The sequence below is a fragment of the Pelobates fuscus genome, chromosome 4, assembly GCF_036172605.1.
Source record: "Pelobates fuscus isolate aPelFus1 chromosome 4, aPelFus1.pri, whole genome shotgun sequence".
NCBI classification, from domain to species: Eukaryota; Metazoa; Chordata; class Amphibia; order Anura; family Pelobatidae; genus Pelobates; species Pelobates fuscus.
The window spans coordinates 386,360,160-386,384,904 of record NC_086320.1 but is presented as its reverse complement, the minus strand read 5'-3'; the positions used below and the strand labels follow the sequence as shown (position 1 = coordinate 386,384,904).

Below are 24,745 nucleotides of genomic sequence, written 5' to 3'. Positions count from 1 at the left end.
CTAACCCTATCGAATTTCCTAATCCTGACTCATTTCCTTACCCTATCGAATTTCCTAATCCTGACTCATTTCCTTACCCTATCGAATTTCCTAATCCTGACTCATTTCCTAACCCTATCGAATTTCCTAATCCTGACGAATTTCCCAATTTCCAGGTGTCAGACGGATCCATGTGAGGCCTGTTCACATCAAGGGAAGACGCACAACATCGGAGATCGCTGGAAATGGGGCGAGTGCCATGTGTGCCAGTGTTTGCCTAATCTGACTGTTCACTGTTCCCAGTTCTGCCAGTTTGCCAATGCTGGGTGTCCAGAAGTGAGTGACATGTTCACAGTGTAGGTCGTACAGCAGTCATTGCTTGAGATACATTACATTACACGCAATACTGTCATATAACACTAATAGTATTGAAGATGGCAAACTCCATTCTATATAGTAAGACATGCAAACAGAGTGGAAGCCTGTCAGATAAGGTGTGATCAAGAAAGTGACTGTGATCAGAAAGGAAGCAGGACCCAAGCTGTTTATTGATACTGTGCATTGATTAGGGATTTTTTTAATCAATATAATGCGGATGGCACCCCATATTAACACTACTTGGTCTGTATGTCTGTTGAGTTTTTTTTAAAGCCTTTTACATGAAATTCACGTCAGCACCACAGACTAATATTAAATAACGCACACGTTATAATCTCACTGTTTGATGTGGTTAATGTGTCACAGAGAGAGGTTTTGTTGTGTAGTAACATTAGGATGTATTTGGTGACTGACCAGCTTTTAGTATTATTTTATTTATAGGAATAATAATACTTTTTACTACAATTGTGCTCTATGTGTTTTTTTCAAAATATGTCAATTTATATAAAAAAAAAACATTTTTGTAAATAAACATATACTATTTTATATATATTTTATTAAAGGAACAGTAAAGGGTCAGGAACAAAAACATGTATTCCTGACCCTATAGTATTAAACCCACCATCCAGACCGCTTGGCCCCCTCTTGCCCCCCGAAATATAGCAAACTCTTACCTTTATTCCAGTCTGTTGCTGCTGCTGCTGCTCGCTCCGCCCCTGATCCACCTGCTTGGCTGACATAATCAGAAGTGATAGCCATAGGAAACCACTGGATTGGCTGAGATTGTCAATTCTGATGATCTCAGCCAAGGAGGCTGGCCAGGGGCAGAGGCAATTGCTTCCCTGACCAATCAGCATCTCCTCATGAATCAATGCATCTCTATGAGGAAAGTTCAGTGTCTCCATTGCCATACGTGCGAGAGTCTGAGGGACATTATCCATTCTTTACCTCAATAATATGATTAAAATGAGACCCATTATAAAACGAACAAATAAAATAACATGTACCTAGTTGCCGTGTGTAAATGTAAAGCATTATGTTACTGACTGTGATTGCGCATGTTTTATTCATACACTGACTGTAACCCACGATGCCTTGCTCTCCTTCCTACAGGGACAATTCTTGGTGGCGGAGACTGGAGATTCGTGTTGTTACTGTTCACAAACAGGTCAGATTTTATATTCTTATAATTCGCTTGGAGCAGTGTGATCAATTGTAATACTGGGTATTAATGGAAACCACAAGGCATTGTGGGAAAAGATAAAACCGTTAGTAAGGCTATCCTCAGACTGCTTTCAGTCGAGTGTGTGCAATGGGGAATGCCTGGATAGCACATTTATTGACACATTGATTTTGATTATTATTCATTTAATTTATACTAATTTATACTAATTAATACGAATTTATACTGATTTATACTGATTAATACTGATTAATACGAATTTATACTAATTTATACTGATTTATACTGATTTATACTGATTAATACTGGTTAATACTAATTTATACTGATTAATGCAAATGTATACTAATTTATACTGATTAATACTGATTAATACAAATTTATACTAATTTATACTAATTTATACTGATTTATACTAATTTATACTGATTTATACGGATTTATACTGATTTATACTAATTAATACTAATTTATACTAATTTATACTGATTAATACTAATTTATACTGATTAATTCTAATTAATACTGATTTATACTGATTTATAGACTACATAGCCGGTATACCATGGAGTATTTCCACACTAACATTAACATTACAGTAGATACAGATAAAATATCCGTTCAGCCAAAATGTAGAAAATAATAATCATTTTGTATTTCCGTGAAAGTGACAGATATTGAAAGATAAATGTTGATTCCATGAATTGCACGCGGTGATGCCCGGTCTCCCTCGGCCTGGTCTCCCGATACAAGAAAACACAATCAATCAATACCTCTTACTCAGTAACCCATTAATCAATAATTAATCCCCACTCAGTAACATTTTAATCTCTTTATCAATTACAAGCAAAATAATCACGTACCATTTCATTTGATGTTTGACATTTATATTCTAATGAGGGAATAATGATTGACCGATATCGGCGACGTCCTGCCGATATTTATCAATGAATTCATCTCTCTAAGGAACGAACTGGGCTTATACTCCCTGAGAGTCACGCTATATTTTACTTAATATGTTTCATATTTACAATTATACAACATAAACTTGTTTTATCGCAACCTTTTGTTCAGGCACTGTTATCCTATTGTCCTGTTAACCTTTTGTCCTGTCCTGTTATCCTATATTGTCCTGTATTGTCCTGTTATCCTGTATTATACTGTTGTCCTGTATTGTCCTGTTATCCTGTATTATCCTGTTGTCCTGTATTGTCCTGTTATCCTGTATCGGCCTGTTGTCCTGTATTGTCCTGTTATCCTGTATGATCCTGTTGTCCTGTATTGTCCTGTCCTCTTATCCTGTATTATCCTGTTGTCCTGTATTGTCCTGTATTGTCCTGTTATCCTGTATCGGCCTGTTATCCTATATTGTCCTGTATTGTCCTGTTATCCTGTATTATCCTGTTATCCTGTATTATCCTGTTGTCCTGTATCGTCCTGTTATCCTGTATCGGCCTGTTGTCCTGTATTGTCCTGTTATCCTGTTGTCCTGTATTGTCCTGTTATCCTGTATCGGCCTGTTGTCCTGTATTGTCCTGTTATCCTGTATTATCCTGTTGTCCTGTATTGTCCTGTTATCCTGTATCGGCCTGTTGTCCTGTATTGTCCTGTCCTGTTATCCTGTATTATCCTGTTGTCCTGTATTGTCCTGTTATCCTGTATCAGTCTGTTATCCTATATTGTCCTGTATTGTCCTGTTATCCTGTATTGTCCTGTTGTTCTGTATCGTCCTGTTATCCTGTATCGGCCTGTTGTCCTATATTGTCCTGTATCGGCCTGTTGTCCTTTATTGTCCTGTATTGTCCTGTTATCCTGTTGTCCTGCTTCGTCCTCTTATCCTGTATTGTACTGTTGTCCTGTATCGGCCTGTTGTCCTATATTGTCCTGTATTGTCCTGTTATCCTGTATTATCATGTTGTCCTGTTTCGTCCTCTTATCCTGTATTGTACTGTTGTCCTGTATCGGCCTGTTGTCCTATATTGTCCTGTATTGTCCTGTTATCTTGTATTATCCTGTATTATCCTGTTGTCCTGTATTATCCTGTTATCCTGTATCGTCCTGTTGTCCTGTATTATCCTGTTGTCCTGTATCAGCCTGTTGTCCTATATTGTCCTGTATTATCCTGTTGTCCTGTTGTCCTATATTATCCTGTTGTCCTGTATCGTCCTGTTGTCCTGTATTATCCTGTTGTCCTGATGTAATAACTGGTTTGTCTATCCATCCAGTGTGCAGTGCTATTAATAATAAATATGCCAGGCAACAGAGAATGTGTTTCTATGAAATTAAATCCATCCTTGGAGAGCACAGATTTCCAGCTTTGAAATTATATTTTCATTCAGTGTAAGTTATTAAATTCTGGAAAATCCAGTCTTCGTTGCCTTGGTTTATATGAATTTATTACCCTTCGCACAGCTCCAAACAGGACAGGAGAGTCCAGCCCACACTTCACTAGTCAACCTACCAGAACACCTGTCCCAGAGCTTATCACCTACCCTCTGCCGACTACTGAAAGTAAGTACAGTTGGTAATGGTAAGTTGGACCAGGAGACAGAGTAGACAGTAAGACCTCTTTCCTGCTTATTCTGTACAGATGATTGTTACAGACCACTGAGGATTTCATCATTACCAGACAGTAGTTTCACAGCCTCGTCACAACATGCCGGACACCCCGCCTACGCGGGGAGACTGAACCAATTCTTCTCAGGGACTGAATTTCAGGGATGGAGCCCACAAGTCAGTGAATACCAGGCCATTCCTTCCAGGTTACCCTACCTTCAGATTGACCTACGGCAGCCGTGGAACCTCACAGGTAGCTAGAGACAAAGTAACTAAACCAGAACTGAGTACTGCATGGGACAACAACAACTGTCCATCGTTATACTGAAGCTGACATTTTAGCTGAAAATCTTTTTTCTTCTTTATTAGAAGTAACCTGTTCCTTACAGCTTGTGTGGTGGTGCTGTGGGGGGCTGTGTGCCTGTTGCTGGAGGTGTTTTATGGTTTTGTTTTTTGTCTTTCTAGGTATCGTGGTACAGGGATCGGGTGTGTCCAATGCCTATGTTACCAGCTTTCTTGTGCAGTTCAGCATAGATCAGAGAAGCTGGCATGACTACAAAGAGCCGGACAATGACAATGAGCCTAAACCAAAGGTAAGTCATGTTACCTCATAATTATAACTCAGCCATAGTTATTTAAGCTCTGATTTCTATCTATATATACACGAAATACTCCAATTGCTAGATGCATGTTATCGTGGAGATATTCTGTGGAGTGTTAAAAGTGCACCCACTCTCATGTTCTGCAGGCACTGGGGTGCTTCCCATGCTTTGGGGTTCAGACAATAATTGCTACTGTTTAATGTCAGATTTTTCAGGGTGTCGCTGATGGCACCACCCCTGTTGCACGAAGTTTTGAGAAGATGATCTGGGCCCAGTATGTTCGTATACTCCCCCAGACCTTTCAAGGTGGAATATTCCTGCGAACGGAGCTGCTTGGCTGCGGAGAAGGTATAGAGGGGAGCGTAGAACCAGGGCTAGTCTAACATACAGTAATAGCACTGAAAAGGGAATAACCAAAATATATCCTCTCCTGCATTGTACCTGTCCTCTCCTGTACTGTATCTGTCCTCTTCTATCCTGTACTAACCTCTCCTGTACTGTATCTGTCCTCTTCTATACTGTACTAACCTCTCATGCAATGTACCAGATCTGCTTCATGCCGTCCGTCATGTTATTCTCCCCTCCTCCTCTGCTATGTTAATATGATCTTTACCATGTTTCATATGCAGTGCCCAAAGAGTTCCCTTTTACCCCCACCACACCCAAGTCACCCGAGGAGTTATGCCGCCCGGGGCAATTTCAGTGCCACAATGGACGCTGTGTTTCAGCTGGAGCGAATGGAGTAGTTTGCAATGGGATCAATGACTGTGGAGACCAGTCTGATGAGATCTACTGCGGTAATAGCATGACCGACGGGACCTAGACATTTTAATTTCAGTTTGATTTCATTTTACTACGATCTGCTCTTTTTCTGTTTCAATTATTAACCTCCAGATTTCAGGGTGGATCTAAACCTGGAGGTGGCTGGCATTTAAAGAATTAATGTACAAATGACCTGCCCACTGTGCAATATTCGTCAGTCATCCAGTTCTCTTATTAAACTGTAGAATTGCATTTTCCTTTTCTATTCCCCCGGCTACCCTTTAACAGGATCTACAACGAATGTTCTGGTAATTATTATAATTGGTATAAGTTGTGGTTCCTCTCTTTGCCAGGCACGGCCCCCGCCCCGCTGTCCCCGGCACGGTGGGGCTGCCAGCGATCCCAGTTTTATTGTAAGGCGTCTGGAAACTGTATTGAGGTGACTCAGCGCTGTGATGGTCGCCCAGACTGCTCCGATGCAGCTGACGAGACTGGTTGTGTGTTCGAAGTCACCACACAGACGGGTGTCAGCTCAGGGTGAGAGTAAAACTGATAACTAGCTGCTTAGAAGAGGTTGGTATCCAAAGATTGCTAACAAAAAAATGATATTTCAGTGTTATTCAGGGGACGAGCCCAGGATGGGGACCACCAGGGACAAGGACTCCGGAGTGGCCACAGGCTTCCACCCCACAACCTGGTCCTTTCTTACATCAAACTAAAGCGGTTAGTAACCATGGGTACTAACTAAATACATTAACACCATAGACCTGTACAGCCCGTTTCATAATAGTGTGCACCGCAAAAATCTTCCCCATCTTATTCTTTATTTTATATAATGTGAATATTTATTAAAATGTTGAGTGGATGTGTGGTGTGGGTGTGTGTCTTGTGTAGTTGTACGGTGGCTGTAAGTGTTTTAGCTGTGTGAGAGGTGTGTGTGGTAGCTGTAACGGACCGTTTCAGCATAAAAGGGGAAAAATCCGTTTAGGCGATAATCCCCTTTTCCATAGACCAGCAGCTACCATAAGCACCAACTTCCCGAACTCCCAAACTGCACGAATTCACCAACTCTCGAACAGCAGACACACGAACCCTGGAAGCAGCCGAACAGGAAAAGCAATATGAACAGCTTACACTCCTGGCAGTCGGCATACAGTCCCTTTTCCCCCCAAGAAAGAGACACACTCCAGCTTCAGGGTTAAACAGCAACAACACTGATTTATTCACACACAGGCTTTTATGAGATTCTCCCATGCAAGGGAGGGGTTTACAGTACACCAATCCAGTTTAAGGTACAACCCACACATCTCCTCCCTCCAACATATCTGTTAATACAATTAACAGGGACATATTTTTACCCAAGTTTTGGATGTACCCTAAATACTTGGGGTACATCCACAAATCCAATATCTCCAGATAGCCCTAGTCTGGAGGGACAACATATGTTAAAATCAGCCCATTCGGATAAACGGTTCGGGAGTTATGAGGTTCCAAAGATTTGACCGACCGCATGGGTAAAGTATCCGAAAACAGTTCCATGCATTTTGGCCCTGCGGTCGGTCACAAACAAGTGAATGAAACAGACGAATTACTTGGGTTATAGAGACTAAGGGGGATTCGCATGAATCCCCTAGTTCGTATGTTTCTTTCTACCGAACGGCGGGTCATTCGGTAGTTTCTATACGAATTTCTGGGAGTATGGAGGTCTCAGCGGTGTTTGCCTAGTCAAGTGTCCGATTTCAGTTCCAGACACTCGACGGCAAAACACCGCTGTTCGGTAGTTTAAGATGGCCGCCGCCACGTGTTTGTTTCCCGAATGGCGGCCACCCAGAGGACAAAGACCACACTGCACTGATTGCCAATTACCCGTTTGCAACAATGTTGTTATTGGAGGTACACTTAGTCCTGGGTGGTCTGGTTGTTCGGTAGTTTCCTCAATACAATGAATGGAGTGATTCTACCGAACAATCAGATGAAGGCTGCATATATATATAACCCAGGTTAACTGCATACATAAATGCATATACAATATACAGGCAGTACAATAGAACATGCTTCACAGTCTTAAAGGGACAGTAGTCCCAAAATGTCCATCGCTGATTTTAAAGGGCCAGTAGCCGCAATATAAATTATACATGCCCAAATATAGTCTTTAAAGTGTAATATGTCCAGGGGCCATAGTCAGCGGGCAGGAGGCTAGCAACCAGGCTTCTCCAGTTCACAGTGGCGAAGTTGGTTTCGCCACAATTCTCCCCTTTACCTATTAGACTAACAGGGTATCTGACCTCCTGCCGGTCAGTGCCCTGGTTAGTCCAGCAACCCACCTGCAAAGCAGAAAAAACAGTACAGCCCACCCACAATAAATGGCCACCACACCTGGGTAGAGGAGAATCTTGTCCATGTCCAGGTGCCTCACCACGGCTGTGGGTGGGACCGGTAGGTTGCCTTGGTGGGTTGCTGAGTGGGCAGAGACCAGCGGTACTCTGTCCTGGGGCCAGCACTACCACCGGAGTAGTCTGGTTGGAGCCTGGTTGCTGGAGACGGACTGTCTCCCCCTGGGATACACAGCTCTGTCGTGGGGGGGTAGGACCGACCGTCCCTACCCCTGGTGCTGGAAGTGCAGAGACTACGGTCCCATCTGCACAGATGTGGGGCTTAACATCTCCCCTTGGTGGGTTAGGCTGCCGCTGGAGAGAGGGTGTAACAAGCTCCTCTCTCTGGATGGTAAACTGCCGCTGGGGAGAGGGGTTAGCAGGTTCCTCTCCCTGGCACTCTCTCTGCTGGTGGAAAGGGGAACCAGCTGTCTCCCCTTTCATTCTCTTGTCCGGCTGCTGGGGTGCGAGACTGACTGTCCCTGCTCCCTGCAGGACACACTGCCGCTGGGGAGGAAGGACGGCACCTTCTGCTCCCTGGGACAGACACTGCCGCTGGGGAGGATGGACGACACCATCAGCTCCCTGGGGCACACACTGCCGCTGGGGAGGATGGACGACACCATCAGCTCCCTGGGGCACACACTGCCGCTGGGGAGGGAGGACGCTGCTCTCCTCTCCCTCCGCTTCACACTGCCTTCTTGGCATATCACTTTGCTGCTGGGGGGCAGGAACAACAACCTCTGCCCCCTGTAACTCAGCCTGCCGCTGGGGAGGAAGGACTGCACCTTCGGCTCCCTTGGACACACACGGCTGCTGGGGAGGATGGACGACACCATCAGCTCCCTGGGGCACACATTGCCGCTGGGGAGGGAGGACGCTGCTCTCCTCTCCCTTCACTTCACACTGCCTTCTTGGCATATCACTTTGCTGCTGGGGGGCAGGAACAACAACCTCTGCCCCCTGTAACTCAGCCTGCCGCTGGGGAGGAAGGACTGCACCTTCGGCTCCCTGGGACACACACGGCTGCTGGGGAGGATGGACGACACCATCAGCTCCCTGGGCCACACATTGCCGCTGGGGAGGGAGGTCTGCAAACCCCCTGGCCCGCTCTGATTCCCACGGCAAGTACTCTCGCACTGCTTGCTTCACACGCTGCACTCTATATTCTGAGGGGTTGGGTCCGCATAAAGCCAGTATCTTGGTGACCTCTCTGTCATACGCCTCTTGAGTGTAGCTGGGTGCCATGCTTGCTCTGCTGTAGTTGGTTCCTTGTAGATAGGGGCGCTGTACGGGTACTGGCGTTGCCCTCACTTTGTAATCCAGGAATGGTGTTGTCTGTAGCTGTCCCTCTGGTTGTAGGAACGATCCCGCCGCTTGCCACCAATTGTAACGGACCGTTTCAGCATAAAAGGGGAAAAATCCGTTTAGGCGATAATCCCCTTTTCCATAGACCAGCAGCTACCATAAGCACCAACTTCCCGAACTCCCAAACTGCACGAATTCACCAACTCTCGAACAGCAGACACACTAACCCTGGAAGCAGCCGGACAGGAAAAGCAATATGAACAGCTTACACTCCTGGCAGTCGGCATACAGTCCCTTTTCCCCCCAAGAAAGAGACACACTCCAGCTTCAGGGTTAAACAGCAACAACACTGATTTATTCACACACAGGCTTTTATGAGATTCTCCCATGCAAGGGAGGGGTTTACAGTACACCAATCCAGTTTAAGGTACAACCCACACATCTCCTCCCTCCAACATATCTGTTAATACAATTAACAGGGACATATTTTTACCCAAGTTTTGGATGTACCCTAAATACTTGGGGTACATCCACAAATCCAATATCTCCAGATAGCCCTAGTCTGGAGGGACAACATATGTTAAAATCAGCCCATTCGGATAAACGGTTCGGGAGTTATGAGGTTCCAAAGATTTGACCGACCGCATGGGTAAAGTATCCGAAAACAGTTCCATGCATTTTGGCCCTGCGGTCGGTCACAAACAAGTGAATGAAACAGACGAATTACTTGGGTTATAGAGACTAAGGGGGATTCGCATGAATCCCCTAGTTCGTATGTTTCTTTCTACCGAACGGCGGGTCATTCGGTAGTTTCTATACGAATTTCTGGGAGTATGGAGGTCTCAGCGGTGTTTGCCTAGTCAAGTGTCCGATTTCAGTTCCAGACACTCGACGGCAAAACACCGCTGTTCGGTAGTTTAAGATGGCCGCCGCCACGTGTTTGTTTCCCGAATGGCGGCCACCCAGAGGACAAAGACCACACTGCACTGATTGCCAATTACCCGTTTGCAACAATGTTGTAATTTGAGGTACACTTAGTCCTGGGTGGTCTGGTTGTTCGGTAGTTTCCTCAATACAATGAATGGAGTGATTCTACCGAACAATCAGATGAATGCTGCAGATATATATAACCCAGGTTAACTGCATACATAAATGCATATACAATATACAGGCAGTACAATAGAACATGCTTCACAGTCTTAAAGGGACAGTAGTCCCAAAATGTCCATCGCTGATTTTAAAGGGCCAGTAGCCGCAATATAAATTATACATGCCCAAATATAGTCTTTAAAGTGTAATATGTCCAGGGGCCATAGTCAGCGGGCAGGAGGCTAGCAACCAGGCTTCTCCAGTTCACAGTGGCGAAGTTGGTTTCGCCACAGTAGCTTTCTGTGAGTGATGTATAAGGCTGGCTGTGTGTAATGTGAGTATAGCTGTAAAAAATGTGTGGATAGCTGTGCGTGGTATGAGTAGCTGTGAATGATGTGTGGGTAGCTGTGCATGGTATGACTAGCTGTGAATGATGTGTGGATAGCTGTGAGTGGTATGAGTAGCTGTGAATGATGTGTGGTAGCTGTGAGTGGTATGAGTAGCTGTGAATGATGTGTGGGTAGCTGTGCGTGGTATGACTAGCTGTGAATGATGTGTGGATAGCTGTGAGTGGTATGAGTAGCTGTGAATGATGTGTGGGTAGCTGTGAGTGGTATGAGTAGCTGTGAATGATCTGTAAGTGGTAGGAATAGCTAGTTGTAAGTGGTGTGAGTAGTAGGGGCTGTAGTGGGGGATAGGGGATGTAGTGGGGGATAGGGGATGTAGTGGGGATAGGGGCTGTAGTGGGGGATTAGGAGAAATAGTGGGGGATAGGGGCTGTAGTGGGGGGATAGGGGATGTAGTGGGGGATAGGGGCTGTAGTGGGGGATAGGGGCTGTAGTGGGGGATAGGGGATGTAGTGGGGGATAGGGGCTGTAGTGGGGGATAGGGGATGTAGTGGGGGATAGGGGCTGTAGTGGGGGATAGGGGCTGTAGTGGGGGATAGGGGATGTAGTGGGGGATAGGGGCTGTAGTGGGTGGATAGAGGCTGTAGTGGGGGATAGGGGCTGTAGTGGGGTAGAGGGGCTATAGTGGGGGATTAGGAGAAGTAGTGGGGGGTTAACTGCTGTAGTGGGATATACACAATACAGAATCCAATTAATCTTTCATTTGTTTCCCTGCTGGGTACATTTCTTTGTAACAGGATTACTCAGGAACAGACAGACACGGGACGCCGGGGAGCATTTCTCCCTCAGGTAATTGGACCATTAAATAATATGCTTTTATTTTTCAAGTGAATCTGTCAGTGATTCTGTGCTTCTGTCTGTGTTAGTGTGTTGTTTCTGATACTTTGTATTATAGTCTGTGTTACTATCTGTGTATCAGTGTTTGTCTCTGTTAATGTCTGTATTTCTGTCTCTGTCACAGTCCTTGTTACTGTCTGTATATCCATGTTTGTCTCTGCTAATGTGTTTTTTTCTGTTAATGTCTGTATTACTGTCTGCATTACAGTCCATGTTACTGTCTGTATTTCAGTGTTTGTCTCTGTTAATGTCTGTATTACTGTGTGTGTGTTACAGTCCGTGTTACTGTTTGTGTTTCAGTGTTTGTTTCTGTTAATGTCTGTATTACTGTCTGTTACAGTCTGTGTTACTGTCTGTTACAGGCTGTGTTACTGTCTGTTACAGTCTGTGCTACTGTCTGTGTTTCAGTGTTTGTCTTTGTTGATGTCTGTGTTATTGTCTGTTTCAGTTTTTGTTAGTGTTTGTGTCATTGTTACTCTCTGTATTTTTGTGTTTGTATTATTGTCTGTGTTTCAGTGTTTGTCTTTGTTGATGTCTGTGTTACTGTCTGTTCCAGTCCGTATTACTGTCTTTTACAGATTGTGTTACGGTCTGTTACAGTCTGTGCTACTGTCTGTGTTTCAGTGTTTGTCTTTGTTGATGTCTGTGTTACTGTCTGTTTCAGTTTTTGTTAGTGTTTGTGTCATTGTTACTGTCTGTATTTTTGTGTTTTTGTCAGTGCTTTTCTTTTTCCTCTTTGTGCTGATATGCTTGAAATTATTTTTTTTAATTATTTCTCTCTTGCGCTGTAACATGCCTGTAGCATGTATGACACATGTTCCTGTGAATGGATGGTGTCCAAGACTGTCTGGATGTATAGAAATCATTAACTTTCTGTATTTTCAGCTTCTGCCTTATTCTGTCTCCTCTTACTTCCCCCCTTCCACTTTATGGAGGAGATTTATCCTTGTGTATTGTTCTGAAAAGTAATTTAAAATGAAAACATGTGCAATCTCCATGGAAACCAGCGGTACCAGCAGCATGTTCCACTGGTGACTCTCTCCCTTTTTTTTAGAAAAGACACGTTGATAAATCTATCCCATTGTATATACACTGTAGCCTGTCTGCTGCTTTAAAGTATCTGGTGCAGGTTTACGATTCCACCTGCCATACATTGTTACACTCTCAGTCTCATGAGTATACTGAACACTGCCAGTGTTTCATCAGTAACTCGAGATTGAAACATTTCTTGGATACACTTCTTTTGCGCAGATATATTTTTAGGTTAAAAAAAGAAGAAAAGAATGAGCAGAACGTCCACCAAACATAAACATATATGGAGGTGGGAGACTGCTCACTCAATGGTCTATACCCCTTAACTATTAGTACTTACAAGGAAAGGGGGAGAACACAAACAGAAAACAGAAAAATAATAAAGAGATATACAATAGGAGAAAGGACGTGGGTATTGGAACCTTTAATAGAACAACATCTATGAATAGTCGTAAAATTGGCTCCACTGGTAGCCAAAAGAGAATACACCTAATGAGGCATATAGGTAGGTGAGAAAAAGACTCACAGGTGCTGAAGTGATCTCCCTCCCTCCCTCCAGGGGTACCTTACCTACTAGGTCTTACCCTATATCCCTATTCACTATAACCCCCAGCCCTCCTTGCCAGGTTCCTGGTAATACTATTATGTTAAGAGTGACATACTCGTGTGCATTTCTATAGCGACCGTTTTACCTACTGGTCTCTAACAGTTACCTACTGCACGTGTTCTAGTTAGCATTTGTGAGCACTTATCTCACTCACTTCAGCACCTGTGAGTCTTTTACTCACCTACCTATATGCCTCATTAGGTGTATTCTCTTTTGGCTACCAGTGGAGCCAATTTTACGACTATTCATAGATGTTGTTCTATTAAAGGTTCCAATACCCACGTCCTTTCTCCTATTGTATATCTCTTTATTATTTTTCTGTTTTCTGTTTGTGTTCTCCCCCTTTCCTTGTAAGTACTACTACTTAAGGGGTATAGACCATTGAGTGAGCAGTCTCCCACCTCCATATATTTTTATGTTTGGTGGACGTTCTGCTCATTCTTTTCTTCTTTTTTCAATTTCCCCTGGGGTCAAGCCCCCTATACCCCTTGTAACCACGTCAGAGTCTGGGCAGCTGGTTTTTTCCAGCATCCCACATTCTCTGTTCCTTTTTTCTTATCTTTATATTTTTAGGTTATTACTGTTTCGCTACTTAGTACAAAGTTTTCCTACTTACCGGTACTCCTCTAGGCATTGATAATTCTGTATCGCCGAGTTTTATCACTCCATTTTCCCCTCCCCCTCTTATTTGTCTTTCCCTTCTATTGACTATGGTCGTATACTCTATATTAGACTGTTAGCGATGGTTAGGGTTATATGATTATGTATGTGTTTGTGCTTATTATCTACACATTTTTGGATTATTAAAGTATTATTTTTAACTGCCTTACCTACTTTACCACACATAGTTATATCTACTATATTGAGTGACAGACTCTCCTCTCTCTCTTGTTTCTGTTTACTTACTTTATTAGGGTTACCCCCTTGTCTGTCCTCTTTGACATATCATTATCTGGCCAACTTTGTCTTGTCTTAGCATTATACTTGATTCTGGCCTCACCTTTGAGCCTCACAGCCGGTCTGTTACCAAATCCAGTAGATTCCATCTTAAAAACATAGCCCGCCTCTGCCCCTTTCTTAAGCAAGATGCTACCAAGGAGCTTGTCCATGCTCTAGTAATTTCCCGCATGGCTTATTGTAACCCTCTCCTGATTGGTCTCCCCAAAAGCCGTATTGCCCCGCTACAGTCTGTAATGAATGCTGCTGCCAGGCTGATTTTCCTCTCTAGTCAGTTCTCTCACACCTCAACCCTCTGCCAGTCCTTACATTGGCTTCCTGTATCCTATAGGAGTCAATTCAAAGTGCTAATCTATATCTTTAAAGTACTGAACAATTCTAGCCCCTCTTATATCTGACTGGGTACCTCCGTTGATGGATGCTCCTAGCGCATCCTGGGGGCTCTAAGCACTCCAGCCGACACCATAACCACTGTAGACTCCTCCAGAGACCAAGACAGGAACAAGCTCTTACAAGAGCTTAGTAGTGATATTGCAAGGGAGTATGACTAGCATAGCAATCCTTTGTAGCAGATTCCCCCCAGTAACGAGACGACACTTCGTTTTGAGGTCAAGCAGAACTAACTGTACTGGCACGTACAGCCTCTTTTATTCCCAATCCACAAACTTAGTACTGCCCACAGGGTTTTACAGAGCAACGAATAACACACGTACAGTACAGAAAACACTCCCAGCAATTACACACAAAATCCTCCCCTCTGCCTGTGATCTAATTATGGTACACAATGGGTTAACATAATTATCACAAGCAGGAAAAATACAGTTTTTATAAATGTACTATAACTTTAAAATATACATCCAATCTTCATAAATTACATATTATTAATCAGCGTACTTGAAATATAAACATACTCAAAAATCATGCAAATCCTTCCATTAGTTCAAAAGTTAGCTGGAAGTCCTTTGTGACCACCCGCAGGCACATTTTCCTGCCCAAAACAGTTCCATAGATTTGAGCTGTGCGGTCGGTCAATTTCACACTGAAAAAATGACTAAGTCCCATTCGAATGCACGAACGGGGTCGTTCGTGCATTTAACTTAGTATAGCAGTGAGTTCAAACTGCCGAACGGGACTTAGTCTCTGCAGCTGAAAACGGAGTGTAGGAGAAGGTAAGGGTCAGCGGTGTTCGTTGAAATGTGTAGCTGATTTCAGTTCCATGGATTTGGCTACACATACCGCTGACCTTGTTGGAATAAACAAAGATGGCCGCCGCTACGTGTTCCTTTGTCGAATGGCGGCCACTTCGACTACTTCGGCACTTCGGCTGCATCCGAAGTGCCAGTTTAAAGCTGCAGAACTGCTCCAATACAATTTAAAGGGGCAGCAAGTCTTTTAAAATCCAATCTGCTAAAATATTCTTTAACAGTCAATATCTTCCAGGGGCCATAGTCTTAAAGGGGCATTGTTCCCAAAAGTCACAGTATGTCCCCAGATGGTTCTTAAAGGGCCAGCAGCAGCATAATAAAATACAATATGCCCAAATACTGTATTTAAAGGGTCAAATCTCCCAGGGGCCATAGTCAGCAGGCAGGAGGCGGGCAAACAGGCTTCTCCAATGCCTAGTGGCGAGGTTGGTTTTGCCACACATAGGTATGCCCCTTCTCAGTCTCTCCGCTCTGCCCGTGACCACCTCCTGACCGCTGCTCGCACCCGTACGGCCAAGTTGCGCTTGCAGGACTTCTCGCGGGTGGCTCCCTTCCTATGGAATAGCCTGCCTACCCCCATCAGACTCTCTCCTAGTCTTCAATCATTAAGAAGTGCCTTAAAACCCATCTCTTTAGGAAAGCTTATGGCCTCCCAGAGTAACCTCTACCTTACATACTGGTCTCTTGCGCTCTCCTAAAGGGCAGCACTCTACTCTCTCCTCCAGCTCTGCTTCACTCCCACCTAATTTGATTGCTACCTCCTGTCCTATTATGTTTTATACCCCACCTCCTATAGAATGTAAGCTTGATTGAGCTGGGTCCTCTTCAACCTATTGTTCCCGTAAGTTTTCTTGGAATTGTCCTATTTATAGTTAAATCCCCCCTCTAATAATATTGTAAAGCGCTACGGAATCTGTTGGCACTATATAAATGGCAATGATAATAATAGAGGGCTGACTTTACAAATATGCCATCTTTGGGAATACCTGTCAGTATATGTCGAAAGTTACACACACTGTCTGTGATCTGGTCTATATCAGAGGTATATAGAGAGCTGGTGCCCATCACTTAATTAAAAAGTAATAATATAATATTCTGTGAAATAAATAAACGTGTCCTGTCAGCCGTCACTAAGCTCAGCTCATTGTTTGTATCACGGTGCCGTCACTAAGCTCAGCTCATTGTTTGTATCACAGTGCCGTCACTAAGCTCAGCTCATTGTTTGTATCACGGTGCCGTCACTAAGCTCAGCTCATTGTTTGTATCACGGTGCTGTCACTAAGCTTAGCTCATTGTTTGTATCACGGTGCCGTCACTAAGCTCAGCTCATTGTTTGTATCACGGTGCCGTCACTAAGCTCAGCTCATTGTTTGTATCACGGTGCCGTCACTAAGCTTAGCTCATTGTTTGTATCACGGTGCCGTCACTAAGCTTAGCTCATTGTTTGTATCACGGTGCCGTCACTAAGCTCAGCTCATTGTTTGTATCACTGTGCCGTCACTAAGCTCAGCTCATTGTTTGTATCACGGTGCCGTCACTAAGCTCAGCTCATTGTTTGTATCACGGTGCCGTCACTAAGCTCAGCTCATTGTTTGTATCACGGTGCCGTCACTAAGCTTAGCTCATTGTTTGTATCACGGTGCCGTCACTAAGCTCAGCTCATTGTTTGTATCACGGTGCCGTCACTAAGCTCAGCTCATTGTTTGTATCACGGTGCCGTCACTAAGCTCAGCTCATTGTTTGTATCACGGTGCCGTCACTAAGCTCAGCTCATTGTTTGTATCACGGTGCCGTCACTAAGCTCAGCTCATTGTTTGTATCACGGTGCCGTCACTAAGCTCAGCTCATTGTTTGTATCACGGTGCCGTCACTAAGCTCAGCTCTGTGTCATTATTTGTATCATGGTGACGTCACTGGAACTTCGTGCCATGTTATTTACTAAAGTGAGAATTCATTCAGAGAATATTTCAAATTTAAGGGAAAATAGCCGAGCTAGAAAATTCCAGTTTGGTTACTCTGGCCTTCAATTCCAAATTCCCTTTAAAGTCCCCCTTTAGTAAATAGTTGTGTGGGAATAAGGATTATCTTACAAATGGGGCTTGGCTGGGAGTTTCACCATATGGGACTGTTCTCCTCTGCAGGTCCATGTGACGGGTCACTTGGATTGGAAGATGGTCGCGTACGTTACCAGCAGCTCACCGCCTCATCGTACAAGGAGAACAATCCCCCCGACGCTGGGCGCCTGAACATTGTGCCAAACATGTAAGAATCCAGGAATGAACCTTGGCATGTCTGCCGTCCTGGGATAAACCTACACGGTTGTTCACCAAAGTGATAATTACAGGGTTATTCACCAAAGTGATAATTACAGGTTTACTCATCAAAGTGATAAATACAGGGTTATTCACCAAAGTGATAATTACAGGGTTATTCACCAAAGTGATAATTACAGGGTTATTCACCAAAGTGATAATTACAGGGAATTCACCAAAGTGTTAATTGCAGGGTTATTCACCAAAGTGATAATTACAGGGAATTCACAAAAATTATAATTACAGTGAATTCACCAAAGTGATAATTACAGGGTTATTCACCAAAGTGATAATTACAGGGTTACTCACCAAAGTGATAATTACAGGGAATTCACCAAAGTGATAATTACAGGGAATTCACCAAAGTGATAATTACAGGGTTATTCACCAAAGTGATAATTACAGGGTTATTCACCAAAATGATAATTACAGGGTTATTCACCAAAGTGATAATTACAGGGTTATTCACCAAAGTGATAATTACAGGGTTATTCACCAAAGTGATAATTGCAGTGAATTCACCAAAGTGATAATTACAGGGTTATTCACCAAAGTGATAATTACAGGGTTACTCACCAAAGTGATAATTAGAGTGAATTCACCAAAGTAATAATTACAGGGTTATTCACCAAAGTGATAATTACAGGGTTATTCACCAAAGTGATAATTACAGGGTTATTCACCAAAGTGATAATTACAGGGAATTCGCCAAAGTGATAATAACAGGGTTATTCACCAAAGTGATAATTACAGGGTTATTCACCAAAGTGATAATTGCAGGGTTATTCACCAAAGTGATAATTACAGGGTTATTCACCAAAGTGATAATTGCAGTGAATTCACCAAAGTGATAATTACAGGGTTATTCACCAAAGTGATAATTACAGGGTTACTCACCAAAGTGATAATTACAGGGTTACTCACCAAAGTGATAATTACAGGGAATTCACCAAAGTGATAATTACAGGGTTATTCACCAAAGTGATAATTACAGGGTTATTCACCAAAGTGATAATTACAGGGAATTCACCAAAGTGATAATTACAGGGTTACTCACCAAAGTGATAATTACAGGGAATTCACCAAAGTAATAATTACAGGGTTACTCACCAAAGTGATAATTACAGGGAATTCACCAAAGTGATAATTACAGGGAATTCACCAAAGTGATAATTACAGGGTTATTCACCAAAGTGATAATTACAGGGTTATTCACCAAAGTGATAATAACAGGGAATTCACCAAAGTGATAATTACAGGATTACTCACCAAAGTGATAATTACAGTGAATTCACCAAGTTTGTGGCGGACCGCCTGGTACCCAGACTGGGTACCTCCGCCAAGCATGATCCCTAGCTATCGCTGGGACATTATCCATACTCCAACCCCTAGCCTCCGCAGCTTCATCACTTTCTACCCTGGAACACGGTCCTGGATCCAGCTTCTAGTGATTAAAACTAAAAATAGCTGTTTAGTTTGTACACCCAAACACTAGTCGAGACTGAGTGAAGGGTGAAAAGGAACTGGTTTATTACAATGTCCAAAATATAAAAGACCTGAAACCCACACAATATTACAAGGGACCCCCACAAGTACTAAATCCCTGGATAGCCTGGATCCCATGAACACAGCGAAATCGCCACCGGAGTAAAGTTTTGACCAACCGCACACGTGGTGTCTGCCCAAAATAGTTCTAGAAGAAAAGTGGTGGCAGTCAGTCACTTTCGGGAGTCCCAAAATGAATCAAGTACAGAACTTTACCCCTGGGTCATAGGTAGCGATTGTTCGCCTTGTTTGTGCGAACAATCCTACTGAACAGCGCTCTCCTGAGACATTTGGGAAAGAAGCAGGTGATGATATAAGTTCAGAGGTGTTCACGAGTTTGTCTGTCCGATTTTAGTTCCATGCACTTGATGTCCGAACACCGCTGCCTGCTTTCGTGAGACAAGATGGACGCCAACTCATTTCCCACGTGTTCGTTCATGCGAATGGTGGCCACCCAGCAGAACACTTGAAATAACTCTAGGTGTGAACAGATGATTGAGGTGTCAAGAGGGGTCAATAGGGTTAACAAGCTCCAAGGTGGGCTGAGTACAGGGGGTATAATGGGGAAAATCGGGACTTTGCTCAGAAACTGAACTAAAAAGGGAAAAACATACGGACAGAGTATTTTCCGTGACAGGGTGTTCTGTCACACGACCCATAGTCCTTGGGCAGGAGGCTAGCTAGCTAGCATATGTGATTATAGTTAGAAAGTTCTCATACATTCAGGGCTATTTATTAAAGTATCACTGGCCAGACATTCCAAGTGAATCTCACAATTTAGGCCAAAATAGCCAAGCTGGAACAGAAAGGACTTCTCCAGGTCAACTATTTTGGCCTAAATCGTGACATTCTCTTTAGATTCTCTTTCCATTCCTGACAATTCTCAATTTAGTGAATAACCTGATAAAATCCATTTAGACAGCCTCGTACGGACGATACGGAAGAAGGAATCGAGTGATTAGCTCATGCTTTATACATTACACAAGCTTTTAATTGCCGGTATATTTTCCTAACAATTTTCTGTGATTTGGGGTAAATTTGTATTTTGTTTTTCTTATCTATGTTATGATAAACCATGAAATAATGATTATAGGGAAATTAATCTTTCTGTGTTTTCTGCGTAGATTGAACATTGTGCCAGGATGGAGCCCTCTCGATACAGACCATGATCCATACCTTCAGATAGATTTCCTCCAGCCGACTTTCATCTCCGGTGTCATTGTTCAGGGAGGCCGACAGTCTGGTGGCTTTGTCACCAAGTTCCGACTGATATACAGTGATGACGGACTGACCTATTACAATTACACTGGAGGGGCGCTTGGTACCACCATGAGTTCCGAGGTACTGATTGGATCCCCCTTAGTGACTTCATAAATAACGTGATGATTGGGCTTGTCACTAGTGGGGTACCTCAGGGATCTTGGACCCATTCTCTTTAATATTTTTATTAGTGATATTGCAGAAGGTCTTGATGGTAAGGTATGTCTTTTTGCTGATGATACTAAGATATGTAACAGGGTTAATGTTCCAGGAGGGATAAGCCAAATGGCAAATGATTTAGGTAAACTACAAAAATGGTCAGAGTTGTGGCAACTGACATTTAATGTGGATAAGTGCAACATAATGCATCTTGGACGTAAAAACCCAAGGGCAGAGTACAGAATATTTGATAGAGTCCTAACCTCAACATCTGAGGAAAGGGATTTAGGGGTGATTATTTCTGAGGACTTAAAGGTAGGCAGACAATGTAATAGAGCACCAGGAAATGCTAGCAGAATGCTTGGTTGTATAGTGAGAGGTATTAGCAGTAGAAAGAGGGAAGTGCTCATGCCACACTGGTGAGACCTCACTTGGAGTATTGTACGCAGTACTAGAGACCGTATCTTCAGAAGGATATTGATACCTTAGAGAGAGTTCAGAAAAGGGCTACTAAACTGGTTCATGGATTGCAGGATAAAACTTACCAGGGGGTATATGATAGAAACATTTAAATACATAAAGGGAATCAACACAGTAAAGGAGGACACTATATTTAAAAGAAGAAAAACTACCACAACAAGAGGACATAGTCTTAAATTAGAAGGGCAAAGGTTTAAAAATAATATTAGGAAGTATTACTTTACTGAGAGGGTAGTGGATGCATGGAATAGCCTTCCAGCTGAAGTGGTAGAGGTTAACACAGTAAAGGAGTTTAAGCATGCGTGGTAAAGGCATAAGGCTATCCTAACTATAAGATAAGGCCAAGGACTAATGAAAGTATTTAGAAAATTGGGCAGACTAGATGGGCCGAATGGTTCTTATCTGCCGTCACATTCTATGTTTCTATGTTTCTGTGATACTTTTATTCCTGGTTTGTTTTAGGTTTCCATTATAACTGTGCAGATAATGGTCAGACCATGACTGGTGACAGCAGGTGGCCTACGTTGTGACAGAATAGGTCTGTGGGGTTCACCTGGATCAACCAATTCTACATTTTACCTCATTCTTCTTCAAAAATATTTATTTGGGGGGCATTTTTTTGACTGTTAAAAATAATTAGTAAGATATCATATTGCCTTGTAGAAGGTCAGTGTCCCGGGAAATGCTGTATTTAGTGAGCCACGGATGTCAATATTCTTCTTTACAAGAGACCTTTAATATAAATTTAAATAATGCCTTTATGTGGTAATAATTGCCATATCAGTAAACTGGTTGGGAGGAGAATGGTTTATTAATAAGCTGACTAGTGTGCTCACCCCCATTTAATATCCTGCATTCTAGAAACATAGAAACATAGAATGTGACGGCAGTTAAGAACCATTAGGCCCATCTAGTCTGCCCAATTTTCTAAATACTTTCATTAGTCCCTGGCCTTATCTTATAGTTAGGATAGCCTTATGCCTATCCCACGCATGCTTAAACTCCTTTACTGTGTTAACCTCTACCACTTCAGCTGGAAGGCTATTCCATGCATCCACTACCTTCTCAGTAAAGTAATACTTCCTGATATTATTTTTAAACCTTTGCCCCTCTAATTTAAGACTATGTCCTCTTGTTGTGGTAGTTTTTCTTCTTTTAAATATAGTGTCCTCCTTTACTGTGTTGATTCCCTTTATGTATTTAAATGTTTCTATCATATCCCCCCTGTCTCGTCTTTCCTCCAAGCTATACATGTTAAGATCCTTTAACCTTTCCTGGTAAGTTTTATCCTGCAATCCATGAACCAGTTTAGAAGCCCTTCTCTGAACTCTCTCTAAGGTATCAATATCCTTCCGAAGATATGGTCTCCAGTACTGCGTACAATACTCCAAGTGAGGTCTCACCAGTGTTCTGTACAATGGCATGAGCACTTCCCTCTTTCTACTGCTAATACCTCTCCCTATACAACCAAGCATTCTGCTAGCATTTCCTGCTGCTCTATTACATTGTCTGCCTACCTTTAGGTCATCAGAAATAATCACCCCTAAATCCCTTTCCTCAGATGTTGAGGTTAGGACTCTATCAAATATTCTGTACTCTGCCCTTGGGTTTTTACGTCCAAGATGAATTATCTTGCACTTATCCACATTAAATGTCAGTTGCCACAACTCTGACCATTTTTCTAGTTTACCTAAATCATTAGCCATTTGGCTTATCCCTCCTGGAACATCAACCCTGTTACATATCTTAGTATCATCAGCAAAAAGACACACCTTACCATCAAGACCTTCTGCAATATCACTAATAAAAATATTAAAGAGAATGGGTCCAAGTACAGATCCCTGAGGTACCCCACTGGTGACAAGCCCAAGCTTCGAATATACTCCATTGACTACAACCCTCTGTTGCCTGTCACTCAGCCACTGCCTTACCCATTCAACAATATTGGAATCCAAACTCAAAGATTGTAGTTTATTGATAAGCCTTCTATGTGCAACATTTTTAAAAGCCTTACTGAAATCTAGGTGAGCAATGTCTACTGCACCACCCTGATCTATAATTTTAGTTACACAATCACAAAAATCAATAAGATTAGTTTGGCATGATCTCCCTGAAGTAAACCCATGTTGTCTCTGATCTTGAAATCCATGTGTTTTTAGATGTTCAACAATCCTATCCTTTAACATGGTTTCCATCACTTTCCCCACTACTGAAGTAAGGCTTACTGGCCTATAGTTGCCCGACTCCTCCCTATTACCTTTCTTGTGAATGGGGACAACATTCGCCAACTTCCAATCTTCTGGGACTACTCCTGTTATCAATGATTGGTTAAATAAATCTGTTAATGGTTTTGCTAGTACACCACTAAGCTCTTTTAATAGCTTTGGGTGTATTCCATCAGGTCCCATTGACTTATTTGTCTTTACTTTTGACAGTTGAAATAGAACCTCTTCCTCTGTAAACTCACGTGTAATAAATGACTTATTTATCCTTTTTCTTAACTGAGGTCCCTTTCCTTCATTTTCAGCTGTAAATACCGAACAAAAATATTCATTGAGGCAGTCAGCTAGACTCCTCATCTACATACCTTCCTTCTTTTGTTTTTAATCTGACTAATCCTTGTTTTACTTTCCTTTTCTCATTTATGTATCTAAAAAAAGTTTTGTCCCCCTTTTTTACTGACTGTGCTATTTTCTCTTCTGTGTGTGATTTGGAAGCTCTTATAACTTGCTTAGCCTCTTTCTGCCTAATCTTATAGAACATTCTGTCTTCCTCACTCTGGTTTTTTTTATAATTACTAAATGCTAACTTTTAGTTTTTTACTATTTTGGCCACATCTGCGGAGTACCACAGTGGTTTCTTGAATTTTTTGCTTTTACTGACAAGCCTAATGCAATTTTCTGTTGCCTTCAGTAGTGCAGCTTTTAAATAATCCCATTTCTTTTGGACTCCATTTAAATTGCTCCAGTCTGATAATGACTCCTTTACCCATAATCTAATTTTAGAAAAGTCTGTTTTTCTAAAGTCTAAAACTTTTGTTTTTGTGTGGTGTGACTCAGTCACTGTTCTTATATTAAACCACACTGACTGATGATCACTGGATCCTAAACTTTCACCTACAGTAATATCTGATACCAAATCTCCATTTGTTAACACTAAATCTAGTATGGCCTCTTTACGAGTTGGCTCCTCAACGACTTGTTTTAGAGACAATCCCAGTAGGGAGTTTAGAATATGTGTGCTCCTGGCACAAGCAGCTATTTTTGTTTTCCAATTCACATCAGGAAGATTAAAGTCACCCATGATGATAACTTCCCCCTTCATTGTCATTTTAGCTATTTCCTCAACTAGTAGATTATCTAACTCTTCAATTTGTCCTGGGGGCCTATAAATCACACCTACACGAGTTACTGTGTGATTACCAAATTCTAACGTAACCCAAACAGACTCTATGTTCGTCTCTGTGGCAAACCTAGCCACTTCTGAACTATATTCATTGCAGGTTGTCCGTAGGCTGAATGTATAACGTGTTCCGTTGACTGTATGTGTATTGTATTGTGACCGTTCGCAAGCTGGCAGCCGTATGCCGCCAGCATACAAATCATTCGTACGACGAAACACGGCTATCCTGGCCGTTCGCCGTACGAATGTGGACTCCCCAGGTAGACCACACATTCACAGGTCGTGTGGCACCAATTAACCGGTTGCAACATTG

The 24,745-nt window shown here is 42.6% G+C and overlaps 1 protein-coding gene across 1 annotated transcript in view; it reads left to right on the top strand.

Annotated features, from left to right (window-relative positions):
• The window catches only part of LOC134609506 (SCO-spondin-like), a 267,787-nt gene that overhangs the window by 84,365 nt on the left and 158,677 nt on the right, over positions 1 to 24,745 (top strand). Inside the window, exons 39-48 of the mRNA XM_063453166.1 lie at positions 156 to 315; positions 1,471 to 1,525; positions 3,953 to 4,051; positions 4,131 to 4,349; positions 4,562 to 4,656; positions 4,902 to 5,046; positions 5,328 to 5,495; positions 5,814 to 5,954; positions 17,416 to 17,536; positions 20,256 to 20,472. Coding sequence (XP_063309236.1) covers positions 156 to 315; positions 1,471 to 1,525; positions 3,953 to 4,051; positions 4,131 to 4,349; positions 4,562 to 4,656; positions 4,902 to 5,046; positions 5,328 to 5,495; positions 5,814 to 5,954; positions 17,416 to 17,536; positions 20,256 to 20,472 — 1,420 coding nt within the window. The remainder of the gene's footprint in view (positions 1 to 155; positions 316 to 1,470; positions 1,526 to 3,952; positions 4,052 to 4,130; positions 4,350 to 4,561; positions 4,657 to 4,901; positions 5,047 to 5,327; positions 5,496 to 5,813; positions 5,955 to 17,415; positions 17,537 to 20,255; positions 20,473 to 24,745) is intronic.